At 41.6% G+C, this 27315-nt stretch overlaps 1 protein-coding gene across 4 annotated transcripts in view; it reads right to left on the bottom strand.

The window, feature by feature from the left end:
• Positions 1–27315, bottom strand: part of HERC2 (HECT and RLD domain containing E3 ubiquitin protein ligase 2) — a 219568-nt gene that overhangs the window by 107380 nt on the left and 84873 nt on the right. For 3 of the 4 annotated variants that reach the window (XR_002775822.1, XM_012811618.2, XM_023519299.1), the window contains exons 21-33: positions 26992–27177; positions 11493–11663; positions 11020–11123; positions 9128–9278; positions 6912–7126; positions 6508–6640; positions 6274–6401; positions 5987–6182; positions 2390–2523; positions 1685–1858; positions 1471–1607; positions 1223–1374; positions 303–494 (exon numbers count right to left, since the gene is read on the bottom strand). Coding sequence is in view for 3 of the 4 variants with exons in the window: in XM_012811618.2 (XP_012667072.1) it covers positions 303–494; positions 1223–1374; positions 1471–1607; positions 1685–1858; positions 2390–2523; positions 5987–6182; positions 6274–6401; positions 6508–6640; positions 6912–7126; positions 9128–9278; positions 11020–11123; positions 11493–11663; positions 26992–27177 (2073 nt within the window). In the remaining variant the exon portion in view is untranslated. The remainder of the gene's footprint in view (positions 1–302; positions 495–1222; positions 1375–1470; positions 1608–1684; positions 1859–2389; positions 2524–5986; positions 6183–6273; positions 6402–6507; positions 6641–6911; positions 7127–9127; positions 9279–11019; positions 11124–11492; positions 11664–26991; positions 27178–27315) is intronic. The other variant, XM_023519300.1, reaches the window with a different exon arrangement.

Genomic DNA, 27315 nt, shown 5'->3' with positions numbered 1-27315 from the left:
TTAAGTGATTCTCTTGCCTCAGCCTCCCGAGTAGCCGTGACTACAGGCACCCGCTACAACGCCCGGCTATTTTTTTGTTGCAGTTTGGCCAGGACCAGGCTCAAACCCACCATTCTCAGTATACAGAGCCAGTGCCCTACTCACTGAGCCACAGGAGCCGCCCAATGAATTGTAAACTTTAAAATGGCAAATTTTAGGTCATTTATATTTTACTATAATCTTTAAAAACTTTTTTTAAGGAAAGAGAAAGAGAAGGCAAATCTTGACATTTTCTCGAGGCCCTAAAGCCAGTGCCAACCTACCAATCAGTCGCAGTGCCGTCTGTGTGAGGGCGAGGGTGCCGGAGTTGAGTAGGAGGTCGAGGTTGTTGGCCCCGTGCTGCAGCGTGAGCATGCTGAGCATCACCAGGAGGAAGCGCGCTTGTGGGATGGTCCCCAGGCTTGGTCCCGACGGGTTCTCATTGGTGATGGTTTGCAGGGGAACAGGCTGGATACCTAACAAGCATTGGACCCGTTTAAATTTCTTATGCATGGACACGAGAGTATAAATGCTAAAGAAAGCACTAGAGATTACTTTGTGCTTCTATTTTTCAGGGGTCTCCATGGAATATAGACTCAGGTAGCTCGTCATGCTTTGCAACTGTCCTACAACCCCCCCACACAGCTCTCTCCACTTGTCTATAGGACTTAATATCCTTGGGGGCCCTATCAATTTTAAATACAATAGTTACGTTTCACTTTTCTTCCATAATACTAATCCTAGCACTTGTCTGTGAATGCTCAAAATATCCAGAAATAAATATTAATATAGGACACAGACACTCTGAGGTACATGGTATAGGTTATACACATAAAAATGTGAAGCTATAGGGTGGCACCTGTGGCTCAAGGGAGTAGGGCGCTGGCCCCATATACCAGAGGTGGTGGGTTCAAACCTGGCCCTAGCTAAAAATCGCACAAAAAAAATGTGAAGCTATAAAAGCTTTTTAATAAAGTACTTCAAGATTGTCTTCTAAATTTCCACAGAACACTGTAAAAGTAGTGTAAATTATCAAGCTAATGTACAAAATTATTAAAGTCTTTCCCAAAGTGAAAACGGCACTTGCAATTTCCACAGCATATAACTAAGGCCAAACTATGAAATAACGGTGACATAATCACGGACATTACTACAACATTGATTTTAATCGTCTTTTATTCATCAGCATTTTTTTTAAACTCACCAAGCTCTTTAAATTTGGCATTTGCATCCATCAAAACATTTCGAATATTCTGAATAGCCCATGCATATAGCTTGCCAAAAGTTACTTCCAGCAGCATCCGATTAAAAGGTGGAATCAGATCAACATCCTTTAAACAATCTGTAAGGGGTTCCCTTTCAAACAATGAGAAAAAATGTTACACTTTTAACTATAATAATGTTTTGTTGTCATAAGTCCCTTAATTAAGAAACAAATGTTATAAAGTTTACCCTATATCAATCCCCTGAGGAATAAGTCTTTGCCATCCACAAAACATTGCATACTGCACAGACGGAAGTAAGAAATGTTTGCTTGCCAGTTTTAAAATTGTATCTATCCCTTCCAGGCGAACCTCTGCTCTTTCCAACTGCAAAATACCAACACACACAGTTAAATACTATACAAACACCCAACGAAGAGAAACATGGTCTCATCAAATTTTACCTGTTTTAGCAGGCACTTCCTCATTTTTTCCACATCCACTGGCTCTTCTTTAAGGGCAAACTCAGCGACTGTGCTGAGGAGCGCAGACTGGGGGTAAAGGCCCTGCACGTTCTGTTTCAACCACCGGTATCTGTGGACACCTGTGACTGTACTCAACAGTGGCTGCCACTTATCCTGATGAAGGAAAACAATTTCCACAATTAGCCTACACTATTAATATTAACTTGTGCTCTAAAACAGTTACGCAAACATACATGTAAATAAATAACGTGACTAGGTTCAAACTGGTAGAATATGTCAAACTCAGTAACTAATACATGGTTTAAAACTACTCTATAGACATGACTGTAACTGAATTCATCTCCACACAAACACACTTTCAATCAAGCTGACTTGCCATACAAAGTTATGGTTCACATTGGAGACTAACAGAGTTTCCAGAACAAAAGATACATTCAGTCAATTGAATGGTGAATAAATAATGCTACAACATAGTATTAAAATAAAAAGAAAAACACTTCTCCAACTACAGCTCTGAACAAGGAACCATCAAACATCCCTGGGGCCTCCCTTCAACACCAACTACACTCACTGCCCTAGAGATACTCAGGGACTAAGGCACAACACCCTTCAACACTCATGGATTCCTTCGCTATGTGCTGTGTTTCCAGTCGGCCAATCTCAGAATCACAGAAAATACTGCACCTTGGGTGATTTAATAGTAATGGGTCTTTTGTCCACATTTATTGGACTATGAGGCAAAATGCAAGCTTCTTCTAAATCACTCTCTTCATTTCCAATTTTTTCTTCATCATCAGTAGATTCTGGCTTCTTAGGAACTATGTTTAAAAACATCATTCGTTATAAAAATTATTTACTTAATAATTTTTTTAAATTAAGAAATACTTAAATTTGCAAGAAAGCTGAATATTTTATTCAAAGAAACATGTGAACAAACATTATAAACTATAATGCTCAAACAACAAAAAGGAAGAGCTATCAGCTATCTCTCGTGGTCTCACAGGACAGGCAATGACAGCACCTGGTCACTGTGTTGGCACAGGTGAGTGCTGTGAGGGAGCAGCAAGGAGGGCGGCCCAGGCGTCAGCAAGCTTTCCTACAAGTGCTGGACAGTGAACAGCTGAGTCTCTGGAGTCTTTCAGTCCATTGTAAATACTCGACTCTGCTACTGTTGCACTAAAAGTATGATTGTAACCCAGAAAAACCTTATTTATAGATGCTGCCATTTAAACTTCATGTAATATTTATGTGTCAAAAATATTTCCTGCTTTTTATTTTTTAAAACAATGTGAAACTACAAAAGCCACTTAGCCCATAAGCAAAACAAAGCAAGCCACAGGTCACGTCTTTGCCAGGCATCGGCCTGTCACCGGCTAGAGCCCTTTCGTCCTCTGTCAGTGCGTAAGAGGATCAAGCTGCTGCCTTCTCATCTAGGGAAAGTTCTCCTGAATCTGCAATGTCATGTGTGGTATTTCTTCCCTATCCTTTTGTAATCCCTTTAAAAATTTTTGATCTAAATCTCCTCAGAATATAATATGAAAAATTAGCACTATAGACTTGGGCAGTAATAGGCTGACACAGCAGGCCTGGGCTGCTCAAACCCTGCAGATTTCCAGGAAAGGCCTGTTCCTGCAGGACTGTTGCTTCTACAAGCTGACCTCTGAACCGCTGCATACCCTGCCTTGCAAGTGTGGTGGTAAGCCTGAAGCCCAGCACACCACGTGGCACTAGTCTGACTAGAAGGTTTATAATGTGACTTACAGGGATCCCCTTGCTCTGGGCGTGGGTGAGCCCCCTGCTCGACAGCACTTCATAATGTCATGACTGCCAGGAGAGCTGCACATGTCCACTGCTTACCCAAGGGACTCCACTGGGAAGAGACATCGCAAACTCAGGCCTAGCTTCTTCTGGACTTCCCATGTAACCTTGCTTCTGCACATTTTAATATTTTTGGCAGGAGTAAGCTATAACTGAGTATAACAGTTCTTCTGTGTCCTGCCTGTGGAGTCCTTTTAGTGAATCATCAAGGCTGAGAGAGGGCTTGGGGACCCTGAACACAGTAATTATCACACTTAAACATCATAATTTTCACACATACTTGATCTCAGCCAAAGGGGTGAGAGGTAAGGTTACTTAATTTCAAAAAAAAAAAAAAAAAAGAAAAAAGAAAACTAGCTTCAAATATCATACAATAAATCTATAAACCCCAAACAAGGAACTTTCAAAGATGACACTGTGGGCTCAGAATCCACGGATGTGCGGTGACTGGATGGGGGAGGGAGCCATCCCTGTCAAGCTGGGACAGGCCTGGCTGGCTCTAGCGCCTGTGATTTGGCTGAGTTTCCTGGATGCCTGGGTTAAAGGAATCTTAGAAGTGTCAGTGCTGTGACTCCCTCCAGAGTACTTCCAAGATTCAGACAAGTTACTGTGGGTTAAAGGTTTGTTCAGGAACAATTTGGGATGGCTTCTAAAAACACATTAGTCTTTTCTTGTTTTTTTTTTTTTTTGCAGTTTTTGGCTGGGGCTGGGTTTGAACCTGCCACCTCTGGCATATGGGGCCAGTGCCCTACTCCTTTGAGCCACAGGCGCCGTCCCACATTAGTCTTTTCTTAATTCCAAATGACCATCAAAAACTCAGTAATTAATATTGTTTTATAAGACTGTGAACAAATAGTGGAATTCATAAGAACATAAGTCGTAAGTTTCTATAGTTTACTTATAATCACAAGTGACTATTCTATGCATTTTTACTCAAATTTGGATTAAGGCAAAAAGCTTTTTTCTGTACCATACACAGTTGCTTCCATGAAAATAAAAGTAAGTCTTTAAATTCCCTTTTATAATAATTCTCTGCTTATCACAATACTTAGTATTTCCAAACAAAAAATATTTCTTGGCCAGGCGAGGTGATTCAAGCCTATAATCCTAGAGCTCTGGGAGGTCGAGGTGAGTGGACTGGTTGAGCTCAAAAATCAAAAGTCCAAAACCAGCCTGAGGAAGAGCAAGACCTGTCTCTACTAAAAATAGAAAAACTAGCCAGGTTTCATGGTGGGCACCTGTAGTCCCAGCTACTCATGAGGCTGAGATAAGAGGATCACCTGAGCCCAGGAGATTGAGGATGTGGTGAGTTATGATGTTACCCAGGGCAACAGAGTGAGACTATGTCTCCAAAAAAAAAAAAAAAAATTTATTTACTTTGGGACTGAACACAGCAGTTCACATCTATAATCCTACATAATCTTAGTACTTTGGAAAGCTAAAGGGGGAAGATCACTTGAGGCCAGGAATTGGAGATCATCTGGTAATAGCAAGACCTGTCTCTACAAAACAATTAAAAAATTAGGTGGGTGAGGTGGCATATGCCTATAGTCTCAACTACTCAGGAGGCTGCACAAGAAAGATCATTTGAGCCCAGGAGTATGAGGTTGCAGTGAGCCCAGAGTTGTGAGGATGGCTCTAGCCTAGGCAACAGAGTAAGAGAAAGAAGGAAAGAAAAAAGAGGTGAGGGGGTAGGGGAGGGGAGAGCAGCAGGGGCAGGGGCAAGGAAGGGAAGGGAAGGGAAGGGAAGGGAAGGAAAGGGAGGAAGGAAAGAAAGGGAAAAGCAGCAGGGTGAAAGAAAAGAAGGAGTGGAAGAGGAGAGAGGGAGAAAGAGAAGAGGAAGAGAAAGGAAGGAAGAAAGGATCAAATTTTAAGGCTCAGCACCTGTAGTTCAGCTGCTTGGGCTCTGGCCAAATACATAGGGGCTGACAGGTTCAAACCAGGCCTGGGCCTGCCAAACAACAAAGACAACTACAACAACAACAACAAAAAAATAGCTGGGCATTGTGGCAGGTGCCTGTAGTCCCAGCTACTCAGGAGGCTGAAGCAAGATAATGGCTTAAGCCCAAGAGTTGGAGGTTGCTGTCAGTTGTGATACCACAGCATTCTACCGAGGGCAACACAGTGAGACTCTGTCTCAAAAAAAAAGATTAAATTTTAAGTTTAAATTCCCCCATTACCAGGACAATGGATTTGAAAAAAAATGTCCTTTTCCCTAACAATTTAGTAAAGTTTACCTTTATCAGCATCAATTTACCAGTTCAAATCATAACACGTTCAATTCCTAAGTTGCTTCATTAGCTGATCTCAAAATGTATGATTTCTACATTTAATCATAAATACATGTAAAAATTATGGCAGTAGGTAGAAATGAACAGTAGCAAAAATCCACTCAGAAATCATAGATCCAACATGGGCTAAGTACACACTTCAACAATCATTTCCATCCTTTTCCATTCTTACCTCTCTTTTTCCTTCGTTCTCGAATTATCTTCTGAGCTATCCTCCTCCAACGGGGCAGAGAACTTAAGGGTCTAAACTTTGACATTATGGAAAGGTCATTGCAAACAGCAGGTCTCAATTCATTGAAGAGGAATCGCAACCGTTCAATGACAGGAGCACAAACCTCCTTGTAAGAACGGCCTTGTTCTTGATGAGTCTGCAAAGTTACATAGATAAAAAGACAGCTTCAACAACGAACATCTCAGAAACTGCACGACACGAAAGACCAAGAATTAAAGTCTACTCACCTTAATGAGTGAGCACTTTGCCTGGTAGACAACTCTACACACATCCACCACTGACTTAGGCAGCGTCCTGTGCTTCACTTGCTCTATCCCAAGCGTACCAGCATGGACTAAGGACAATGCCACGTGACCTGTGAAGACAGTGAAGACGGGCAGGTGGGAAAGACTCATGGGACATGTCAGTCACAGGATGCACAGCACAGCACAGCTCAGACACGTGGGCATCAGGCTCCATACCTAAGTCCTCGTGTTTTAAGAGACAACAGAGCAGCAAGCGGCCAACCTCCTCCACAGGGTGCTCCGGAGGAAACGTGATAGGTGTGGTCAAGTGGCACTGCCGACAGCACCTCTCGATCTGACACAGAAAGTCCTGCAACAGAAATGACTGGAGGTGACTTCAGAGGTACCCAGTGAGCCCTGACAAATCCAGATGTGCCAGGCCTCTGATCTGCTGGCAATTAGTAATGCTTCTCTAGCCTTCCTGGGAAGTAAGCAGAACCAGTCTCTCACCTCAAAGCCAACCCTCCCAACATGTGAAACAAAGCCTGTGCTACATTAACTGAAGTGCATGTGGATATTCCCATGTCAAACTTCTCAGCCAGACAGAATACTCATTGGGGGTGGGGAGGGTTCTAGCTCACCTTCACATTGTGGTCCTGGGTGTTATTGTCAGCAATGGCCTGCAGGAATGCCTGGGAATGGTCGCCCAGTGCTCGTCTGTGGGAGCAGAGTCGAGATTTGCTGGCAGGTGTGCCCCCAGGAGAGCTGCAGTGGTCCTCATCTTTCTCCTCATTATAGCTGTAGTGGATCTGGCTGGTCTGTAGGCCCCCAGAGAAGATGGATGACTGAAGCCACTCTAAAAATGCACAGGCAAATATTAAAGAGAAACTCGAGTGCACTACTCAGGAGTAAACATGGAAGAAAAGATGCTCGAGTAAATACTTGATTTAGAATGTGAAATATTCCGCATCAGTCCTATAAAAGAGCTACATCTAACATTTACACAGACTGACTTACAATTCCACCATCTATATGAACACAGGTAACACTTTCTGGTTACTCAGTACACCTCAAGTGTGGTATCAGAACTCATACAGTTTTTCCAACCCAACAGTTCGCTGGATCCCTGTACTCTGCGTGGAGCTGCCCAGCTCCACAAACACTGTCTGGAGCCAGGGATTCCGTTCCAGCAGGGGGCAACACTCACTCACCACCCACTCAGTTTCAGCTGTGAGACTAGGCATCTGAGGACCACAGGGGACACAAGAGCAAGCGGCAGGAGACCATCATTACTCTGAAAATCAGTAAAGCACTTGTCACGGAACTCGCTACTGAGCTGAGACCCAGCTCAGCATCCAGGCAGGAGAACAGCACTCTTGAAGGGTTTCTACAAAAAATAACCAGCCTCAAGGTAGGCAGCATACTCCTAAAGCATTTATAAAGTAGGAAGAATAAGAGAATCTTTAACAACACACAGTCTTTAGTGAAGGAGAGATTTAGAAGGGAGACTTGCAGGTGGTACAGGCTCAGTCAGATCTGACAAGAACATGCCACTGTCAGGGAAAGTTAATGACAACTACTGATGATAAATGGAGGAAAGGCACCAAAACCAATCAGCATACACATCACTATAGATTTTTATCAGTGAGCTGTGTTGCCGACATGTTGCTCAAACCCAAGCAGTCACATGTGGGACGCACTCAGTGTTCTTTTACTGGACATTTGGATTTCTAGAGCATTTGAGAACATTCCCTACACCACCGCATAATTCTTCTGAATCACAAATCTGATCTGCCCCATCCCGACTCCACTTAAAACACTACACTGCCCCTCTTTCTCTCTCCAAGATGTGCTTCTGATCCCTCCGTGGATGGCCATGCCTCCCCACGAAGGCCTACACCACCTCTGTTCCTGCTACCCTAGAGCTCTCCAGTTGGACCCTCCTTGCCAATCTACGTGAAGCCTGTCTTCCCAAGGCACAGTACGTCTCCAGAATGAAGGTGGGCAGCAGGAAGGCCACACAGCGCCCAGCATGCACCCAAGGGCCCACTGCACATGGGGCTGTCCAGCACTGAGGCCAGCCTGCCCTTGACACTCCTGCTGCTCCCAGCAGTGCCCTTCACACCCCCAAGGTTCTGCCCAGAACACCTACACCTCAATCCAGGGTTGCTGCCATTGCAAAGCCTTTCCTCCCCGAAAACCACTTACGAACATCATTTACAGCCATATATGTATCTCCATCTGCTCAGCATCCTGGCTCATCATCAAACAACAATACCTGTGGACAGAGGCACGTCCTGGCTGCCTCTGTGTCCTGAACTCCCAGCATGGTGATCCCACAACTACGGGTCAACAAATGCTTCTTGGACGAATACATGAGCAGACAGATGGGCTATGTGCAATTACATGAAGAAAAATTTAAATCCATCTTATAGGGTATGGAACAACTTCCTTATTGTAAGTGATTACAAAAGCTGCCATTCCAAAATATACCTGCCTTGCATTTGCTCTCAAGCAGAATGCTATTCCCCTGTAGGAACAGCCAACCACATTCTGTGCAAATTCCGGGCACACAGGAAGACGACGGCCACCCTGGGTCCATCTGTGAGAGGATGTGGTAAGCGAGACTCATGGCGCTGAGACCTTCCTGCACATCTTAGCTTCCTCTGTGGCCCAGACATGACAGCAGATGACAGCCACTCACAGCTGTCTCTAACTAACCAGCTGAGTCTCCCTATACTCATTTTTGTCACAAAGAACCTCGTTGATTCTTCTTCCTCTCTTACTCTCTGGTGGCACTTCATGGTTCATCTAAAATAATCTGCTAATCGGTTAGCAGAGAACAAAATTTTCTTACTGGCACATTCGACCTCGACAGGAGACAGTGGCGTACTCATTGCTAAATAGGAAGCATGTAATCCAAGAAGCAGGCCCAGATTCCGCTCTGTGTCTATCAGAGGTGAAGACAGACTTCCCAGATCTGGTACGGTGACCACCTCTTGGTCAGGCTACAAAGAAAAATTCATCATCAGTCTGAGAAAATGAAGTTAATCAAAAACATCAAACTAAAGGAACAGCTGGGTGGCACCTGTGGCTCAAAGGAGTAGGGTGCCGGCTCCATATACCGGAGGTGACAGGTTCAAACCCGGTACTGCAAAAAAAAAAAAAAAAAAAAAAAGGAATAGCTTATGTCCTTAAAATGCACAGCCATGCTGAAGACAAGTGGGTGCTCTGGGTGCGCCATCTACACCCTATAATAATGAGATTATGCTGCTGTGCCCAAGGTAACAGCTGAAACCACATAAACCCTGCACACCCTGCAAAGCAGATGGTAAACGCACAGGTGTAATGGTGGAAAAATCAAAGTACACATGAACAACTTGGCTAGAACATTTCTTAGAAAATCAAATCGTTTCCAAAGTGATTGTAGACAATTCTTCAGAAAATACTCCATGTAGGCTTGGCGCCTGTGGCTCAAGTGGCTAAGGCACCAGCACATACACCTAAGGTGGCGGGTTCGAATCCAGCCTGGGCCCACCAAAACAACAATTATAGCTGCAATCAAAAAATAGCCGGGCATTGTGGCAGGCACCTGTGGTCCCAGCTACTTGGGAGGTGGAGGTAGGAGACTCACTTGGGCCCAGGAGTTGGAGGTTGCTGTGAGCTGTGATGCCACAGCACTCTACCAGGGGGACAGCTTGAGGCTCTGTCTCAAAAAAAAAAAAAAAGAAAGAAAGAAAAGAAAATACTCCATGTAATGAGTTGTTACATGAATAAAGAACCTAATGAGAGACAAAAATGTGACCTAACAAGCATCAGCTAAAAAGTGTGATAACCATGACCACACTTGTGGTAACCATCTCCACGCATGTGGAAAAAATAAATTTATTCCTGAAAAGCAAACTCGCCAAACAAATGTAAGAGTTCAAATATTCTTAAAGTTTTCTAGTAACACCAATTTACAAACCAAAGCTAATCTTCCCCATGGCACTTAATGAATTTTATTACTTCTGGACATTTAAATATTTAGAAGGCCAATCCCAATATATAAACTCCAATGCTCATGAATACATCGGAAGGACATATTTCTATTGTAAAGAATTACATTTCTTGCCAGGCGCAATGGCTCATGCCTGTAATCCTAGCACTCCTGGAGGCTGAGGGAAGTGGATTGCTTGAGCTCAGCAGCTGGAGAACAGCCTACGCAAGAATAAGACCCTGTCTCTACTAAAAATAGAAAAACCAGCCAAGCATTGTGGTGGGCGCCTGTATTACCAGCTACCTAGGAGGCTAAAGCAAGAGGAGTTTGAGGTTGCTGTGAACTACAATTCCATGGCACTGTAGCCAGAGGCAACAGAATGAGACTCTGTCTCAAAAAAAAAAAAAGGAACTACACATCTATACAATTCTTTCCCCCCACCCCAAAATACATCAATATAGTAAGCCATTCCAAATTTCTAAATAAGCTTACAAAAAAATTGTAAAGACTGAAGTTTAACCTCTTTTCTATGTGAAAATGTCTTTATTTCTTACAAATAATTTCTAAAATAATTTTTCAAGACCAGCACATCATAAATCTTGACAAGAATAAATGTAAAGTCATTTATGAAGTAATTTCTAAAGGATCTTTATGTTTTTCACTTAATACCCCACAAAGGTATCAGGACTTTAAGGTCAAAACCATCCTATCACAAACACACTTGCAGGGTCTCCCCAATGTCCTCGTGTACTCAGGGGACATAGCCTCACCTCCAAATACTGGCCAACACAAAACGCATGCATTGAATCTCGTGTGTCTTCAAATTGCAAAGCAGCTTCCAAAGCTACTACTGGATCTTCCCCTGCAAATTGAGCTAAAATAAAAATGAAAAAAGCAACGTGACTTCAATACGATTTGCCTAGACAGCCACAGTAGAAACAGCAAGTAGGAAGTAAGTTAGGCAGGTGAACTCCAAAGTGAGGTTACCAGAGTACAATGATCTCTCACCCTCTTCCCAGATTTGTCTGGGCCAACACAGAACTGGTAAGTCCCCACAAACATTGAAACAAAAAGTATATCAGTGAGAATTCTTCAAATGTACCTGAATTTCTTGGTAAGTCACACATATATTAAAATATGCAGGGACTGAAGCAGAATTAAAGAGATCATTTATAAGCCAAACACCCTTGCATAAAACGACACATTGCAACTTTTAGCCATGGAGTAAAAAATGTGACCTTACCCAGAATGCTATTTCCTGTGAGCGACTGGGTCTGGAAGTCCTTTATGTCATAGACTTTCCCGTCAATCACAGTCCAGAAGCCTCCATCTTTGTTGTGGTTCTCTAGATCAGCTTTGCGTATAAGTGTCACTTCCTCATTATTTCTACAATTCTGACCTGTAAAAAATGACTCTGTATATAGAGAAAGCAAAATCAATCAGTTAATCAATCAATACAGTTTGAAAACAACAAATTGTGTGAAAGATCTACAAGGAGAAATAAATAAATCCCAGTCATAATGGGAAAATAACATTACTATCTCAGTAACTAATATGACAAAGAAATTCCTATTAATTAGAGAATGATTTTTATTTCAAATAAACCCAAAAAACACAGTATGACTATCAAATCAGGCCATATGCTAGGCCACAGAACAAATCTCAACAGATTTCAAAGAAGTGAAGTTATAGAACTTGTAAAATGCCATTAAACTAGAAATATAAATAGTTAATAAAAACAATTCCTCATATATTTAAAAATTACAAAATACATTTCAATGGAACCCAAAATTCCAAGGAAAAATGATTTTGGAAATTAGAAAACGCACTGAAGTGAATGATAAAAATACTACAAATTAAATCTGGTGACAAACAGCTAACCATGTGCTTGAGGGCATTTATCCCTTTAAAGGTATATATGCTGAAAGGACAAGCTAGAAAACAAACAGTAAACAAGTTAAATAATACCAAATCAATAAAATCTTAATTCATAACGATACTTATAAAAAAAAACCTAACTGGGCACCTTGGAAGTGCCAGGACACCAGCTCAGTATCATGAAGAACGGTTCAAGGGGAGTGGGGGAGAAATTTCACATGGATCACGCCCTCCCTGTGCAAACTACAACTCCTGCTACCCAGACAGCAGGCACCCAGGTGGGTACAGAATCTTACAGAGGACAGACACTGCATGGGCAGAACTGAAGGTGGGCACCCAGCACCACAGCCCCCACCCAACAGAGAGCACACAGCATGACTTTAGACATGATTCAGACCCAACAAATAGATCCAAAGACAGACAAACCTCTAGATCTGACCAGCAGATCAGAGAAAATATAACTGATAGAAGAACATGCTGGACTAGGAAGGGAATGTGATCAACCAAGTTCAGAAAATGTGAAATTCTCCAGAACAAGTGCCCTGCTTCTCTGAAGAAAGAACAGTATGGCCAGACACAGGGAGAGGAGAGCAGGGGCTCTGCTGCTGGGAAAGGCGGCCGGGGCATCAGCACCCACTTCCCACCTGTACCCTGCTCAGACCCTGACTCGAAATCACCACCAATACAAGGCATTTTTGAGACAGTCCAGGAAAATTTAACATAGACAGTGTGTTAGATTAAGGAATCACTATTAATCTTGTAGATAGGCTTGGTGCCAACAGCACAGTGCTTATGGCGCCAGCCACATACACTGAGGCTGGCAGGTTCCAACCCGGCCTGGGCCAGCTAAACAATGACAACTGCAACAGAAAAATAGCCCAGGTGTTGTGGCAAGCGCCTGTCAGTCCCACCTTCTTGGGAGGCCGAGGCAAGAGAATCACTTAAGCCCATGAGTTTGAGGTTGCTGTGAGCTGTGATGTCACAGTACTCTACCCAGGGTGACATAATGAGACTCTGTCTCAAAAAAAATAGTAGACAGGAGAATGATATCATGGTTTGGGTTTTTTTTTTAAAGTTCTTGCTGGGTGAGGCACCATCTACTCAGAAGGGTTGAGGCAGGAAGGTCACAGGAGTCCAGGAGCTCAAGGCTGCAGTCCACTGTGAGGACATCTGGGAATAGATGCTGCATCCCAGCCTGGGCAGCACAGCAAGACCCTGCCTCTAAACAAGTAAATAAATGAAGTTCCTTATCATTCAGAAGTAAAATGTCTAGAACGTTTTAAAGGAGATAATGCTTTAAAATAACAATCAGAAAAGTATGAAAGGAGGATGTAAACACTTATTAAAGTTGATTCTTTTACTATTTTATCTACTTTTATCTGTTACATAATTCTCATAATAAATAAGATTACAAAAACATCAGTGTGATAATAAGCATCCATTTTCCAAAAAGTTAGAAAAATATCAGATTAAAACCCTAAGAAAGGGGCGGCACCTGTGGCTCAGTGGGTAGGGCACCCACCCATATACCGAGGGTTGCAGATTTGAACCTGGCCCCAGCCAAACTGCAATAAAAAATAGCTGGGTGCTCTGGTGGGCACCTGTAGTCTCAGTTACTTGGGAGGCTGAGGCAAGAGAATCGCCTAGGCCCAGGAGTTGGAGGCTGCTGTGAGCTGTGATACCACAGAACTCTATCAAGGGCAATAAAGTAAGAGTCTGTTTCTAAAAAAAAAAAAAACTCTAAGAAGGAAGGAAAAAAAGTATGATACCAGAATGAGATAAACATATAGACCAATGCAAAAGAACAGAAAGCCCCAAAATAAACTCTCACATAGTTAGCCAAATGGTTTTTGAAAAGAGAACCAAGACCTTTCAATGGGAAAAGTATGGTCTTTTTACCAAATGGCAAGAAAAACCAAGCTCAAAGACCTAAACATAAAAGGTAAAACTATAAAACTCTTAGAAGAAAACATAAAGGAAAACATCATGACCCTGGAAGCTTGGGCAATGATATCTCAAATACGGCAACAGAAGGAAAAAACAATTTCGTTGTACTTGATCAAAATCAAATGCTTCTGTGCATCCAGTGACACGACCAAGAGTGAGAAGACAATCCAGGGTGTGAGAAAACATCTCAAATCCTACAAATCCAGAATATATAATGAGCTTCTATAACTCAACAATTAAAAAACCATCCAATTCAAATATGGGAAAGGACGTTGGGCAGCAGACACTTCTCCAGAGAAGGTGTGCAAACAGCTCTTCAGCACCACTCATCATCAGGGACTTGTAAACAAAACCACAAGGAGGTACCACCTCCTACTCGTTCAGGTGGCTTCTACAAGAAACACTCAATTAACCTGAAAATGAAAAATAAGAATTTGGTGAGAGTATCAACAAACTGGAACTGCCATGCACTGTTTATGGCAACAGAAAATGGTACATCTGACCCAGAAAACACATGGCCAATCACCAAAAAACAAAATATAAAAGTACCACATAATCCACCAATTCTACCTCTGGCTGTAAACCAAATAGAAGTGAAAGCAGGAACGTGAACAGATATTTGTACCCATATTCAGACCTGTCAAAAGGCAGAAGCAACCCAAATGTTCACTGACATGAATGGCAAGCAAAATGTGGTATCTACCAATGCACACAATAGAATATCAAGAAATTAGCCTTAAATAAAGAAAATCTGAGCACCCTACAACAGGGATGAACCTTGAAGCCATCTTGAAGAAGCCACTCACAGAAGGACAGACACCAGATGCTCCAACACACAGAGAGGCCTGAGTAGTCAGGGTCATAGAGACAGAACAGACAACAGTGGATGCCACGGCTCGGGGAGGGCAGAGAGGCTAAATATTGCTTAATGGGCACAGAGTTTTAGCTGGGAAAAATGAAAAAATTCTAGACATGAATGGTGGTGGTGACGGTTGTACAATAATAGAAAAGTACTTAATACCCCTGAACTGTTTACGTAAAGGGGGTTAACATGGTATATTTTGATCTTGCAATCCCACTACTAGGTATCTACCCAGAAGAAAAAAACTCATTTTACTGTAAGGACATTTACACTTGATTGTCTATCACACCTCAATTTATACCTGCCAGTATGTGGAAACAACCTAAATGCCCACCAACCCATGAATGGGTCAGCAAACTGGGGTACAGGTGCACATGGAATACCATTCAGCCCTTAAAAGAGACAGAGACCTTCCATCTTTGTATTAACTGGAATGGAGTTGAAACACACTCTTCTTAGTAAAGTATCACACGAATGGAGAAGCAAGAATCCAATGTACTCAATTCTAATATGAAGCAAGTAGACAGTCATTACCCACATAAGACAAAAACTCAAATCAATTCAAGGTGGGAGGCAGGGGATGAGAGAGATGAGATGCTCCCACTTAATGGGCACAATATTAGGGTGTATAGCACACCTCTTGGGAGAGGGACACAATTACAAGAGGGACTCAACCTAACAAATGTAAACACTATAACCTAATTCTTTGTACTCTCAATTAACCTGAAATAATAAAAAATAAAAAAAATTAAAATGGTATATTTTATGTTGTGTATATTTTACTGCAATTTCTTTAAAAGCTGGGCCCCCACTCTGCCCCACCCCATCCATCAGATTGTTCACAAAGGAAACTACAGGGCAAGATGATTACATGGCAAATTCTAACACTTGTATACACATGCTCCCAAGAAAAGGCGTGAAAAGAACTTGCTCCACTTCACTGTACAGCACCAGCACGACATGGTTACAGACCCCTGACCACCTTTTATGTTTTCCTATTATGTGGTCCATCAGCTAGTTTCCCCCAACTAGCTAACATTCTCAGACGGAGAGACTGCCAACAGAAACTAACAAGAGTGAGCTCCCCTCTTCCTGAATTATAGCTTCACTGTTAGCAAAGGGTAGTTATCAAAAACTTGTAGGGAGGGTCGGTGCCCATAGCACAGTGGTTGTGGCGCAAGCCACATGCACCAAGGGTGGTGGGTTTGAACCCAGCCCAGGCCAGCTAAACAACAATGACAACTGCAACAAAAAAATAGCTGGGCGTTGTGGTGAGCCTCTGTCATCCCAGCTACTTGGGAGGCTGAGGCAAGAGAATCGCTTGAGCCCAGGAGTTTGAAGTTGCTGTGAGCTGTGATGCCACAGACTTTACTGAGGGCAACATAGAGAGATAGTGAGACTTTGTCTCAAAAAAAAAGAACATGTAAGGCTTTCACCTTTCAGCTCACAGGAGGCCAAACTGCAAGTTTCTTTGGTTGTCCCAAATCCAGGTTCATCTGACACCTCCTGCCTCTACCACGCCCCCTAAGTTTGACCCCAACGAGATCAAAGATCATGACCTGAAGTGCACTGGTGGCGAAGCCAGTGCCATGTCTGCCCTGCCCCTCCCAAGATTGGCCCCTGGGTTTGTCTCCAAAAAAGGCTGATGATGACATTGCCATGGCAACCAGTTACTAGAAGGGTCTCAGGATTACAGTAAACTAACTCTCCAGAACAGACAGGCTCCGATTGAAATGGTACTTTCTGCCTCTGCCCTCATCATCAGAACCCTCAAGGAACCGCCGAGAGGCAGAAAGAAACAGAAAAGCATTAAACACAACGGAAATATCACTTTCGATGAGACTGTCAACATTGTGACTAAAGATGCTGCACCATCTTTAGCCAGAGAACTCTCTGGAACCATTAAAGAGATCCTGATGGTCCAGTTGGTGGGCTGCAATGCTGGTGTCAGCCACCCTCCCGACATCATAGATGACATCAGCAGTGGTGTTGTGGAATGTCCAGCTAGTTAAAAAGTACAAAGGAAAGTATTTCAATAAAGGATCATTTGACACCCCCCCCCCAAAAAAAACAACTTGTAGAGGCATTATACGAAAAGAAAATGACAGGTTATAGAAGAAAATTATAGTAAAATGACAAACATAGATGCAAAATTGTTTTTAAAAAATAGCAAACCAGGCCAGGCATGATGGCTCACACCTGTAATCCAACCACTCTGGGAAGCCAAGCTCAAGCTCAGGAGTTTGAGACCAGCCTGAGCAAGAGCAAAACTCAGTCACTACTAAAAATAGAAAAATTACTCAGTAGTGAGCACCTATACTCCCAGCTACTTGGGAGACTGAAGCAGGAGGATAGCTTGAGCCCAGGAGTCTGAGGTTCCTATGAGCTATGCTGAGGCCATAACACTCTAGGCCCACAGAGTGAGACTGTCTCAAAAAATAAATAAATAAATAAATAAAAGGGAAACTAAGACAGCAATATGTATTAATATAACAAATATATTATGAGTAGGTAGCTTTATTCCAGTGATAGAAGGCTGATTTACCGTTTGAAAAGTCAATAATTCACACATTAATAGAAAAAAACCATGTCATCAGGAAATGCAAAAAAATCTTTTGATGAAATTAAACATCAAATCACGGCCGGGGGAGGTGGCTCAGCCATATAATCCTAGCATTCTGGGAAGTGGAGGCAGGTAGACTGCTGGAGCTCACGAGTTTGACCAGCCTGAGCAAAAGCGAGACCCCCATCTCTACTAAAATTAGAAAAACTGAGGCAAGAGGATCACTTAAGCCCAAGAGTTTGAGGTTGCTGTGAGCTGTAATGCCATGGCACTCTCACAGGGCAAAAGCTTGAGACTCTGTCCAAAAAAAAAAAAAAAAAAAAAAATCCAATCATAATTGAAACCATATCACAAAGCAGAAATAGAAGGAAACATCCTTAATATTCAAAAATACCTACCAAGAGATTCCTACAAGAAATATCATCCTTCATGTATGGAATCTGGAAAGCTTTTCCTCAGCTACTAGGAAAAAGACAAAAGACCTGTTGTCACCACGTCACCATTTCTACTCAGAAATGCATGAGAAGTCTTAGTAAGTTCAACACAGGGGAAAGGCTGTAAGATCAGATCAGAGACAGGTACAGACAGTCACCTGAGACAAGGCAGTGCTACAGAAGAGTAACCAAGTACAGTCCTTTCACTCAAAGGTGCTGACACAAAGACTTTACGGTCAGAAAGCCTACCATGAAAATGACATGTGACCCGTACCTTATAACATCCAAAAATCAAGTTCAAGTGTACAGTAGCTCTAAATGGGAAAGACAGTATGATAAAACTTGTAACATATGGAAGAAAATTTGAGTAAAGTTTTTTTTAAGCAAGAAAAGGAAGATTTACTGAGAAAGAAAAAGGTTTATAGAGTAAGAACAAGGTACAGGCTTATACCTTAGACATTCACCAGAGACCAGGCATCCTCAAACTACAGGCCGTGGGCCACATGCAGCCCACCTAGGACATTTATCCAGCCCACTGGGTGTTTTTGCCGCCGCTGCCTGTCCTGCTTAGCAGCCGACTCGTCCCAGGGCCCAAGTCCGGCCCTCCAACGGTCTGAGGGACAGTGAACTGGCCCCCTGTTTAAAAAGTTTGAGGACCCCTGTGCATAGACAGTGAACGGCCCACATTGTCCCAACAAGGAAAAAGCAGAGGCAGGAAAAGACTTTCTTTTATTTTAATATTTTAAATTCTTTACAGGTTCAACTATCTATATATTTTTAATTTCAGGTTAATGTGAGGGTACAAACAACTAGGTTACAATGTTTTCATTTGTTAGGTAGAGTCCCTCTTGTAATTGTGCCCCACACCCAAGAGGTGTGCCATAGACCCTTACCTTATGCCCATTAAGTGGGAGCTCACCCATCCCCTGCCTGCCTCCCCTCTCCCCAAACTTGAATTGATTTGAGTTTTTCTCTTATTTGGGAATGTATTATATCATCTATTGGCTTCATATTGAGTACCTTGGATTCCTGCTTTTCCAATTCTTATAATACTTTACTAAGAAGAATGTGTTTCAACTTCATCCAGGTTAACACAAAAGATACAAAGTCTTCATTGTTCTTGGGCTGAATAGTACTCCATGGTGTACATATACCACAGCTTGTTAATCCATTCATGGGTTGGTGGGCATTTAGGTTGTTTCCACATTTTGGTGATTGTAAACTGAGCTGCAATAAACAGTCTAGTGCAAATGTCCTTATGATAAAATGATTTTTTTTTTCTTCTGGGTAGATGCCTAGTAATGGATTGCAGGATCCAATTGAAGGTCTAATTTGAGTTATTTGAGGATTCCCCATACTTCCTTCCAAAGAGGCTGTATTAGTTTGTAGTCCCACCAGCAGTGTAAAAATGTTCCCTTCTCTTCACATCCAAGCTAGCATCTGCAGCTTTGAGACTCTGGGATGTGGGCCATTCTCACTGGGGGTAGGTGATATACCACGGTCACTTTGATTTGCATTTCTCTAATGATTAGGGACGATGAGCATATTTTCATATGTTTGTTAGTCATTCGTCTATCTTCTTCAGAGAAGGGTCTACTCATGTCTCTTGCTCAGGGACAGGTAAGATTATCTGCTCTTTTTTGTTGACTAATTTCAGATCTCTGTAAATCAAGCCTTTGTGAGATTTGAAATATGTAAGTGTCTTTTCTCATTCTGAAGGGTATCTTTTTGCTTTACTTGCTGTGTCTTCAGTTGTGCAGAAGCTTTTCAGCTTAATTAAGTCCCATTTGTTTATTTTTGTTATTGTTGCAATTGCCACTGAAGTCTTCTTCATAAAATCTTTCCCAGACTGATATCCTTAAGAGTTTTTCCCACACTTTCTTCTAGGATTTTTATCATTTTATGTCTTGGATTTAAATCTTTTATCCATCTTGAGTCAATTTTAGTAAGTGGTGAAAGGTGCAGGTCCAGTTCTAGGCTTTTATATGTGGTTATCCAGTTTTCCCAACACCACTTACTGACTAGGAATTCTTTCCCCTAGTGTACGCTTTTCTTTGGTTTATCAAAGATCAGATGGCGATACTAGACTGGTTTCATCTCTAGGTTTTCTATTTTGTTCCATACATTTGTATCTCTATTTTTATGCCAGTATCACACTGTTCTGACCACTGTGAACTTGTAATACTGCCTGAAGTCTAGTAGGATGATGCCTACAAGCTTTGCTTTTATTACAGAGAATTGCCTTGGCCATATGGGTTTTTTCCTGGTTCCATACAAAATGAAGAACTATTTGTTGTAGTTTTTTAAAGTATACTGTTGTTATTTTAATGGAGATTGCATTAAATCTATACATCACTTGGGTGGTATAGACATTTTAGCAATGTTGATTCTTCCCAGTCAAGAGCAGGATATGTTCTTCCATTTGTTAATGTTTTCTGCTATTTCTTAGCATTTCAGGCAAAAGAAGATTAAGGGCATTGACATGGGGGCAGAGGAGATCAAACTCTCCCTCTTTGCTGATGATATGATCTTATACTTAGAAAACACTAGAGACTCAACCATGAGACTCCTATGTACAGTAACATCTCAGGATATAAATCAGTGTCCACAAATCAGTAGCCTTTATATATGCCAACAATAGCCAAGATAAGAAGGTAATCAAGGACACAATTCCCTTCAAAGTAGTTTCAAAGAAAATGAAAGGAATATTCGTAAACAAAGAGGTGAAGGACCTCTACAAAGAGAACTGCTATACTCTAAGGGAAAAGATTTCTGAGGACACAAAATGAACAACCATAAAAAGATGAACAAATTCCATTCTGTTGTATCAACTAACTTCTACTCATCAGGAAGCATATTGAGAGAATATACAAGCCAGAATAAGAGAAAAGTCTCTACAAAAAGCAAAGCTGAAGGCTTATAGCTCAAATATACAATACTCCTATTGATCATTAAAAAGAAGAAAGACAACCCTATAGAAAAAGAGGCATAAGGTTTGAACTGGCTGCTTGGCGACCGTAGCACAGTGGTTACAACACCAGCAACAAGCACTGAGTCTAGCGGGTTCAAGCCTGACCTGGGCCAGCTAAACAACAATGACAACTCCAACAACAACAAAAACAATAACAAAAAATAGCTGGGCGTTGTGGTGGGCTTCTATAGTCCCAGCTACTTAGGAGGCTGAGGCAAGAGAATTGCTTAAGCCCAAGAGTTTGAGGTTGCTGTGTGCTGTGATGCCACAGCACTCTACCGAGGGTGACATAGTAAAACTCTATCTCAAAAAAAAAAAAAAAAAAAAGGTCTGAACTAGCATTTTACAAAAGAGAATATCCAACTGGTTAATGCACATATGAAAAGGTTTTAAACTGCACTAATAATCAAGGAAATGCTCACCACAGTGAGATTCCAATGTCCATCCACCAGAATAGCTCCAACAGTTAGTGCCAGTCATGCCGAGACTTTGCAGGGGAGACTTTGCAGGATAACTCACTACTGAAGGAGCACTCTTATGGAAGCATCCTCTACCAAGCAGCAACTCCACCAAGAAACAGATCTAAGAATGTTTAAAGCCACGTATTTACTCTAACCTAAACCTGGAAACAACCTATATATCTAACAAAAGTAGAATAAATAAATTGTGGTATATTCTGACAGTGGTATACCACAACACAGCAATAAAAATGAAAGAATTCACTAATGGGATGAACCTAAGAAACCTAATGCAGCAGGAAAGAAGCCAGGCCCCAATTACCGGTGGGCACATGCTGTGTAATTCCACTTACAGGAAGCCCAAGAGCAGACAAAGGCACATCTGTTCAGAGGCAGACACTGTATAACATGACCCAGAGGAGGAAGGTGCCAGCGACCTCCCAGAGACACCTTCTGGGGAGATGGCGGCCGTATTGTGGGAGGCTAAGATCCATTCCTTAGCCCGGGTGGAGATAGCACGGTTTGTGTGTGTGTGAGATTAATCACAGAGCTGCTCTGGGTACTTTTGTGCATGTGTTATATTTCACAATTAAGGAAGGACCTTAATATGAGTAACCTGCTAATCAAGTTAATACCCTCAACCATATTTAGTATAGAGACAAAATGTATAACAATAAAAATTTAAGTTCACTGTTAAACAAAAAGAAAAGAATGGTGTTGAAAGTAGTAACCATTAAAAAATTATAAAATCAAGAAGAAACTTTGGTTTTTCCTTCTCCTTCACTGTGTAAATAATTCTGAGTATGCTGCCCCCACACCCTCTGCCTCCTTATATCCTATAAGTACTAAAAAATCTGAAAGGAGGCTGCTGGGACAACAGGAAAGCTGAGAAATGGAACTGCTGGCATTTAGGGTTGTCACCACAGAATTTACTCCAGAAGAGTGAGGACCCTGCTCAGAACCCACGTAGGGATGTGATGTGAGGACCCTGCTCAGAACCCACGTAGGGATGTGATGTGAGGACCCTGCTCAGAACCCACGTAGGGATGTGATGTTAGAGAACTACAGACACTGGTCTCGGCAGCACCCCTGCTATAGGAAGCCATGACCAGTCTTTTAAAAGCGCCAGAGAAACTCAGGACTTTGGGTATATGTTTGGATTATGTATTCAGCCAAATATTTCTGAAAAGAAGAGATTTAAAATTGAAGAGCATATTTATGAATGTCATCAAACTGATGAGATATTCATTAAAACTTTGTTATCCTTCCACCAACCAACATGCCAAAATCTACAATTGGGATTAGTACAGTAAGATGTTTTTCCAGTCACTGTTGCTTAATCATTATCAGGGAATTAATAATTAGAAAAACATTACATAATCAATAAAATTTTAATATCCTTTTTACAGAATTTTACCTAAACAATTATGTAGGTGATTATATTGAGAGGAATTATGAATGCAATAAACTTGAAAAGACCTTGAATCAAGTCTCATGCTCTATAAAATCTCTAAAAGCTCAATATCCAGAGATCCAGTATAAAAGTAAACAATGTGAGAAAGTCCTTCATCAATGTTTAAGCTTACTACCTACCCATGACGATGTCCATAACCAAGAGTACTTCTACAAGTGTGCTGAATGTGTGGAAGCTTTTCCCCATAGGGAAACATTCTAAAAGTCAGGGAATTCATATGGGAAAAAACTCATACAGACATAATAATCCAAGAATGCCTTGAAGTAGTCATCCAATCTAAGAAATTGTGATGCCCTAACTTCGTTCATTTTGAGCAGGTGAACCAGTAAAGCAGCGACAATGCAGAAACAGGGAGGAAATTTAGCTGAGAGCTGTAGAATTCTGTGACAACTGAAAACATCTTGTGAAAACCACAATCCTGTCCCAAGTCTGCCCGGTCTGTCCGTGAGCAGTTTTTCGAGCTTTAAAAGGTCCCTCCCTATAATTCTAATCTGGCAGATATTGGCTTCTGTACAAGTAGGTTTATGCTAGGGCTTCCCACCCCTCGCTTGAAGTGCCATATAAAAACATTGCACCCCTGCTTCACAGTGGTCAGGAGACTGTGGCACGAGCCTACCCTTGACTGCCTGGCCTAATAAAGGACCCTTGCTTAATTCAAACTCAGTGTGCTGGCATTTCTCTATAATTCCACTCGCACGTACAACAAAATAGCATAGTTCATAGTACAGAAAATTCCCACAAATGTAAAGAACGTGGCAACGCCTTTAATCATTTTTCAAACCTTAGACAAAGACTATCAGAGGACTCACACTGAGAGAAACCTTACAAATGTGAAGAATGTGGTAAAGCCTTTAACCAGTGCTATAATCTTACAAAACATCAGAGAATTCACACAGGAGTGAAACCCTAAAAATGTGAAAAATGTGGCAAAGCCTTTACATTCTGCTTAAATCTTAGTAGTCACAACAAACTTCATACCTCAGAGAAACCGTACAAATTTTTTAAAATGTGGCAAGGCCTTTATCCAGTATTCAACTCTTATAAAACATCAGAGAATTCATACTGGAGAGAAACCCTACAAATGTGAGGATGTGGCAAAGCCTTTAACCAGCACAGAAACCTTAGCTGACATCAGATAATCCACAGTGGACTAAAGCCCTACAAATGTGAAGAATATGGCAAAGCCTTTATTTAGCCAGTGCTCAAACCTTACACCACATCGGAGAATTCACACTGGAAAGAAACCCTACAAATGTGAAGAATGTGGTGAGGATTTTAAATGGGGTTCAATACTTTGAGAACATCACAGAATTCACATTGGAGAGAAATCCTACAAATGTGGGAAAGCCTTTACTTCTCATTTTTGCCTTTACAGACATCAGAAAATATATACTAAAGAAAAACAATACTAATGTGAATAACTTGGCAAAGCCTTTTCACATCCTTCCCAACATCAAAAAAATCCATAATACTGAATTAATCCTATTGGATATAATCCTAAAATTTTGAAGAATGTAGAAAAACTTTTAACTGTTTTTCAAGGCTTATTCAACATTAGAAAATATATACCACAAAAAAAACAGAAAAAGGTAAAGACTGGCATATTCTTTACTTAATGTTCAGGCTTTAGACAGTATCAGGAAAAATATTTGGAAGAGAAACCCTACAAATGTAAAAATATCCTAAAATTTATATTGCAGAAAACCTACAGATGTAATACAAGTAAAAAGAGTTTTATAACAAATATACAACTTGGACATCACCAGGGAGTTCATACAAAGAAAAACATTTAACAGACAATAAATGTGCAGAAGTATTTAATTAAACTTAACTCTAAGTACCTCAGAGGATTCACATAAGTAAAAACTAAAAGACATTTCTAGACTTTACATTAACTTCATGTATTCACTGTAGAGAAAAATGTGAAGATCACATAATTTGATGTTATTTTTCAAAAGAGCAGTAACTTCTATGTTTTGACAGGTATAATTAATATATTCATGGATGCTTTGTACTGAAAATATTTACAATTATTCAAAAGTGGGCAGGGCAGGTGGCGCCCACAGCTCAGTGGGTAGGGCACGGGCCACATACACCCAGGCTGGCAGGTTCAAACCCGGCCCGGGCCAGCTAAACGGCAATGACAACTCCAACAAAAAAACAGCAAGGCATTGTGGCAAGCAACTGTAGTCCCAGCTACTTGGGAGGCTGAGGCAAGAGAAGAGCTTATGCTCGAGTTTAAAGAAAGCATAACTCTAAGAGTACTGTATTAGACAAAAAGTAATGCTTCTTGAGTGCCTATGATCAAATAGCACATAGTGAATTTTAAAATGCTTTATTTAGGCTATGGATTAATAAAAAAATTTACAATATCTATATTAAATATCCAAGACTATTTTTTTATTTTTCTGAGACAGAGTCTTACTATGTTACCCTCAGTAGAGTGCTATGCAGACACAACTCACAGAAACCTCAAACTCTTGGGCTTAGGCAATTCTCTTGCCTCTACCTCCCAAGTAGCTGGGACTACAGGCGACCTTCACAACACCTGTTTTTTTTTTTTTAGGGGGTGGGGAGGTTGTTGTCATTGTTGTTTGGCGGGCCTGGACTGTGTTCAAACCTGCTGGCTCAGCTCCCTAGCCACTGAGCCACAGGCACCAAGCCCCTGAAACTACTTTCCTCAGGACAATTGCTAACTCTTGTTTTAAGTCTCCATGTTACAAAGATCTTGGTGGGTAAGAGTAGAGGGAGAGAAAAGCCTGAAAATAGATGATTTCAGTCCATCTGCCATTTTTTTTCTTGGAAGAAATTATTTAAGTTCTTTAAGATACTGAAATTAAAGGTCCTATTTTCAAATTTGTACTGAGATTGTAGGGGGTGTCTCTGTTCAGGGGGGTGAAAGAGGCAACCCCCATGTCTCAGATGTCATGTCCTTCCCCTTCCTTGGTAGAAAAAGGCATCCCTTGCTTCCCAAAACCCAAAAAATGAAGACTGAGAAAGGTCCGGTGTCCCTATTTTTACTCAGAGAACTTAAGGTCCCCAGGTCCTTAAAAAGCCTAAAAGATGATCTAGCATTGCACTGGAAGCAAAAACAAAAAAGGAAAAATGAAACAGTTTGGGGTCCCTCTAGTTAGGCATATGAGAAGCCTAAACTGGGGTTCAGTGGTGGGCCTGAAGTGAGAACCGAAAAACCAAACAGGCCCCAGAAGAAAGCACAGCACTATGACAAAGCCCTCTAATTAGGCTCAAACTGACAAATGAGAGAAGAAAGGAACAAGGGGGTGTCAGGACATCAGAGGCCTGTAGCAAGGAAAAGAACGAGCCTGGGGGCTCTGTGTGAAGCTGTTTAGAAATCTCACTCACATCTGAGTGGCAGTTGGGGCAAAATCCTCTAGGACCCTCAGACAGACAGACGGATCAGTGGAGCCGGGTCTAGGCACAATCAGATTAAGTTCTTAAGACAACTCAGGGTGACAGGGAGGCAGCAGACAGCTCTAGTCAGCCACCAGTCCTGGTCTTCAGCCCCATGTGAAAGGGTCTCTACCTGCCCCCAGGGCACAGGCTCCATCTCTGCACTGCCCAGGTGGGTCACTCTCCCCTTTCAACAAACCTGGCCTGACTATCTATCCCCTCTGGGGCCTCATTCTGGGCACCACTGTTTACCCTGTTCAGTAGTGACTTAGATTCAAGAATGCCCGACCTAAATACTTTGAGATGATAGTCTCACCTCAGTTCGACATGCATTACAGACAGTGTCTACAGGGATGTGCTTAGCTGACTCCAAGAACTCCCTATCTCATTACATCAAATAGCAAAGATGACTTTGAAAAGTCTTCCTGCATGAATTTCTGCCTCCTGAGCTGACTATATATAAACCATCTCAATAATACCTTCTAGAGACATCTCCCATCAGAGGGTTGTCTAGAACTTTCTAAAATGTCCATTTCAGGATTTAACAATTACCAACAGAAAATCTTCCTTAAACACAGCCCAAAGATCTGATTTGGCTTATCTTCATTTTCTACTTCCATCAGTGGACATGGCAAGTAATTGGTTTTCCTTTGTAAAATATTCTTTCAAACAGAAAGGCAACAACAGGTCAGACAAAGACCAAACTTCCCTCAGCTTAAAGTCCTGTGAGCTAAAAAAGCATACCCATTATGCCAGGCCAGGCTAACTCTTCATGGTCGTCCCGCTCCTTCCCTGGTGCCAGGTGGTTGAACCGGTCCAGATGCTCTAACAGGCCACCCAGCAGAGGAACAGCACCAGCTTCCTGCATGAGCCCAGCATTTTTACTGAGCAGAAGCACTACAGAAACCACCAGTTCTGGAAGGAGAACACCTATATATAAAAAGAAACAAAAAACAAAAAACCCAACATTTATATAAAAGTGTTTTTATCTTATAAAAGCCACCAATAATTTCCCCTATGTTTATATTTTAATAAGTCACAAAATAAGGATTATCTCTATTTTTTTTT

Source organism: Otolemur garnettii, unplaced genomic scaffold (assembly GCF_000181295.1).
Source record: "Otolemur garnettii isolate 467f Iridium unplaced genomic scaffold, OtoGar3 scaffold00170, whole genome shotgun sequence".
Taxonomy (NCBI): domain Eukaryota; kingdom Metazoa; phylum Chordata; class Mammalia; order Primates; family Galagidae; genus Otolemur; species Otolemur garnettii.
The sequence above is the reverse complement of the archived record's forward strand: the minus strand, read 5'-3'. Positions and strand labels throughout refer to the sequence as shown.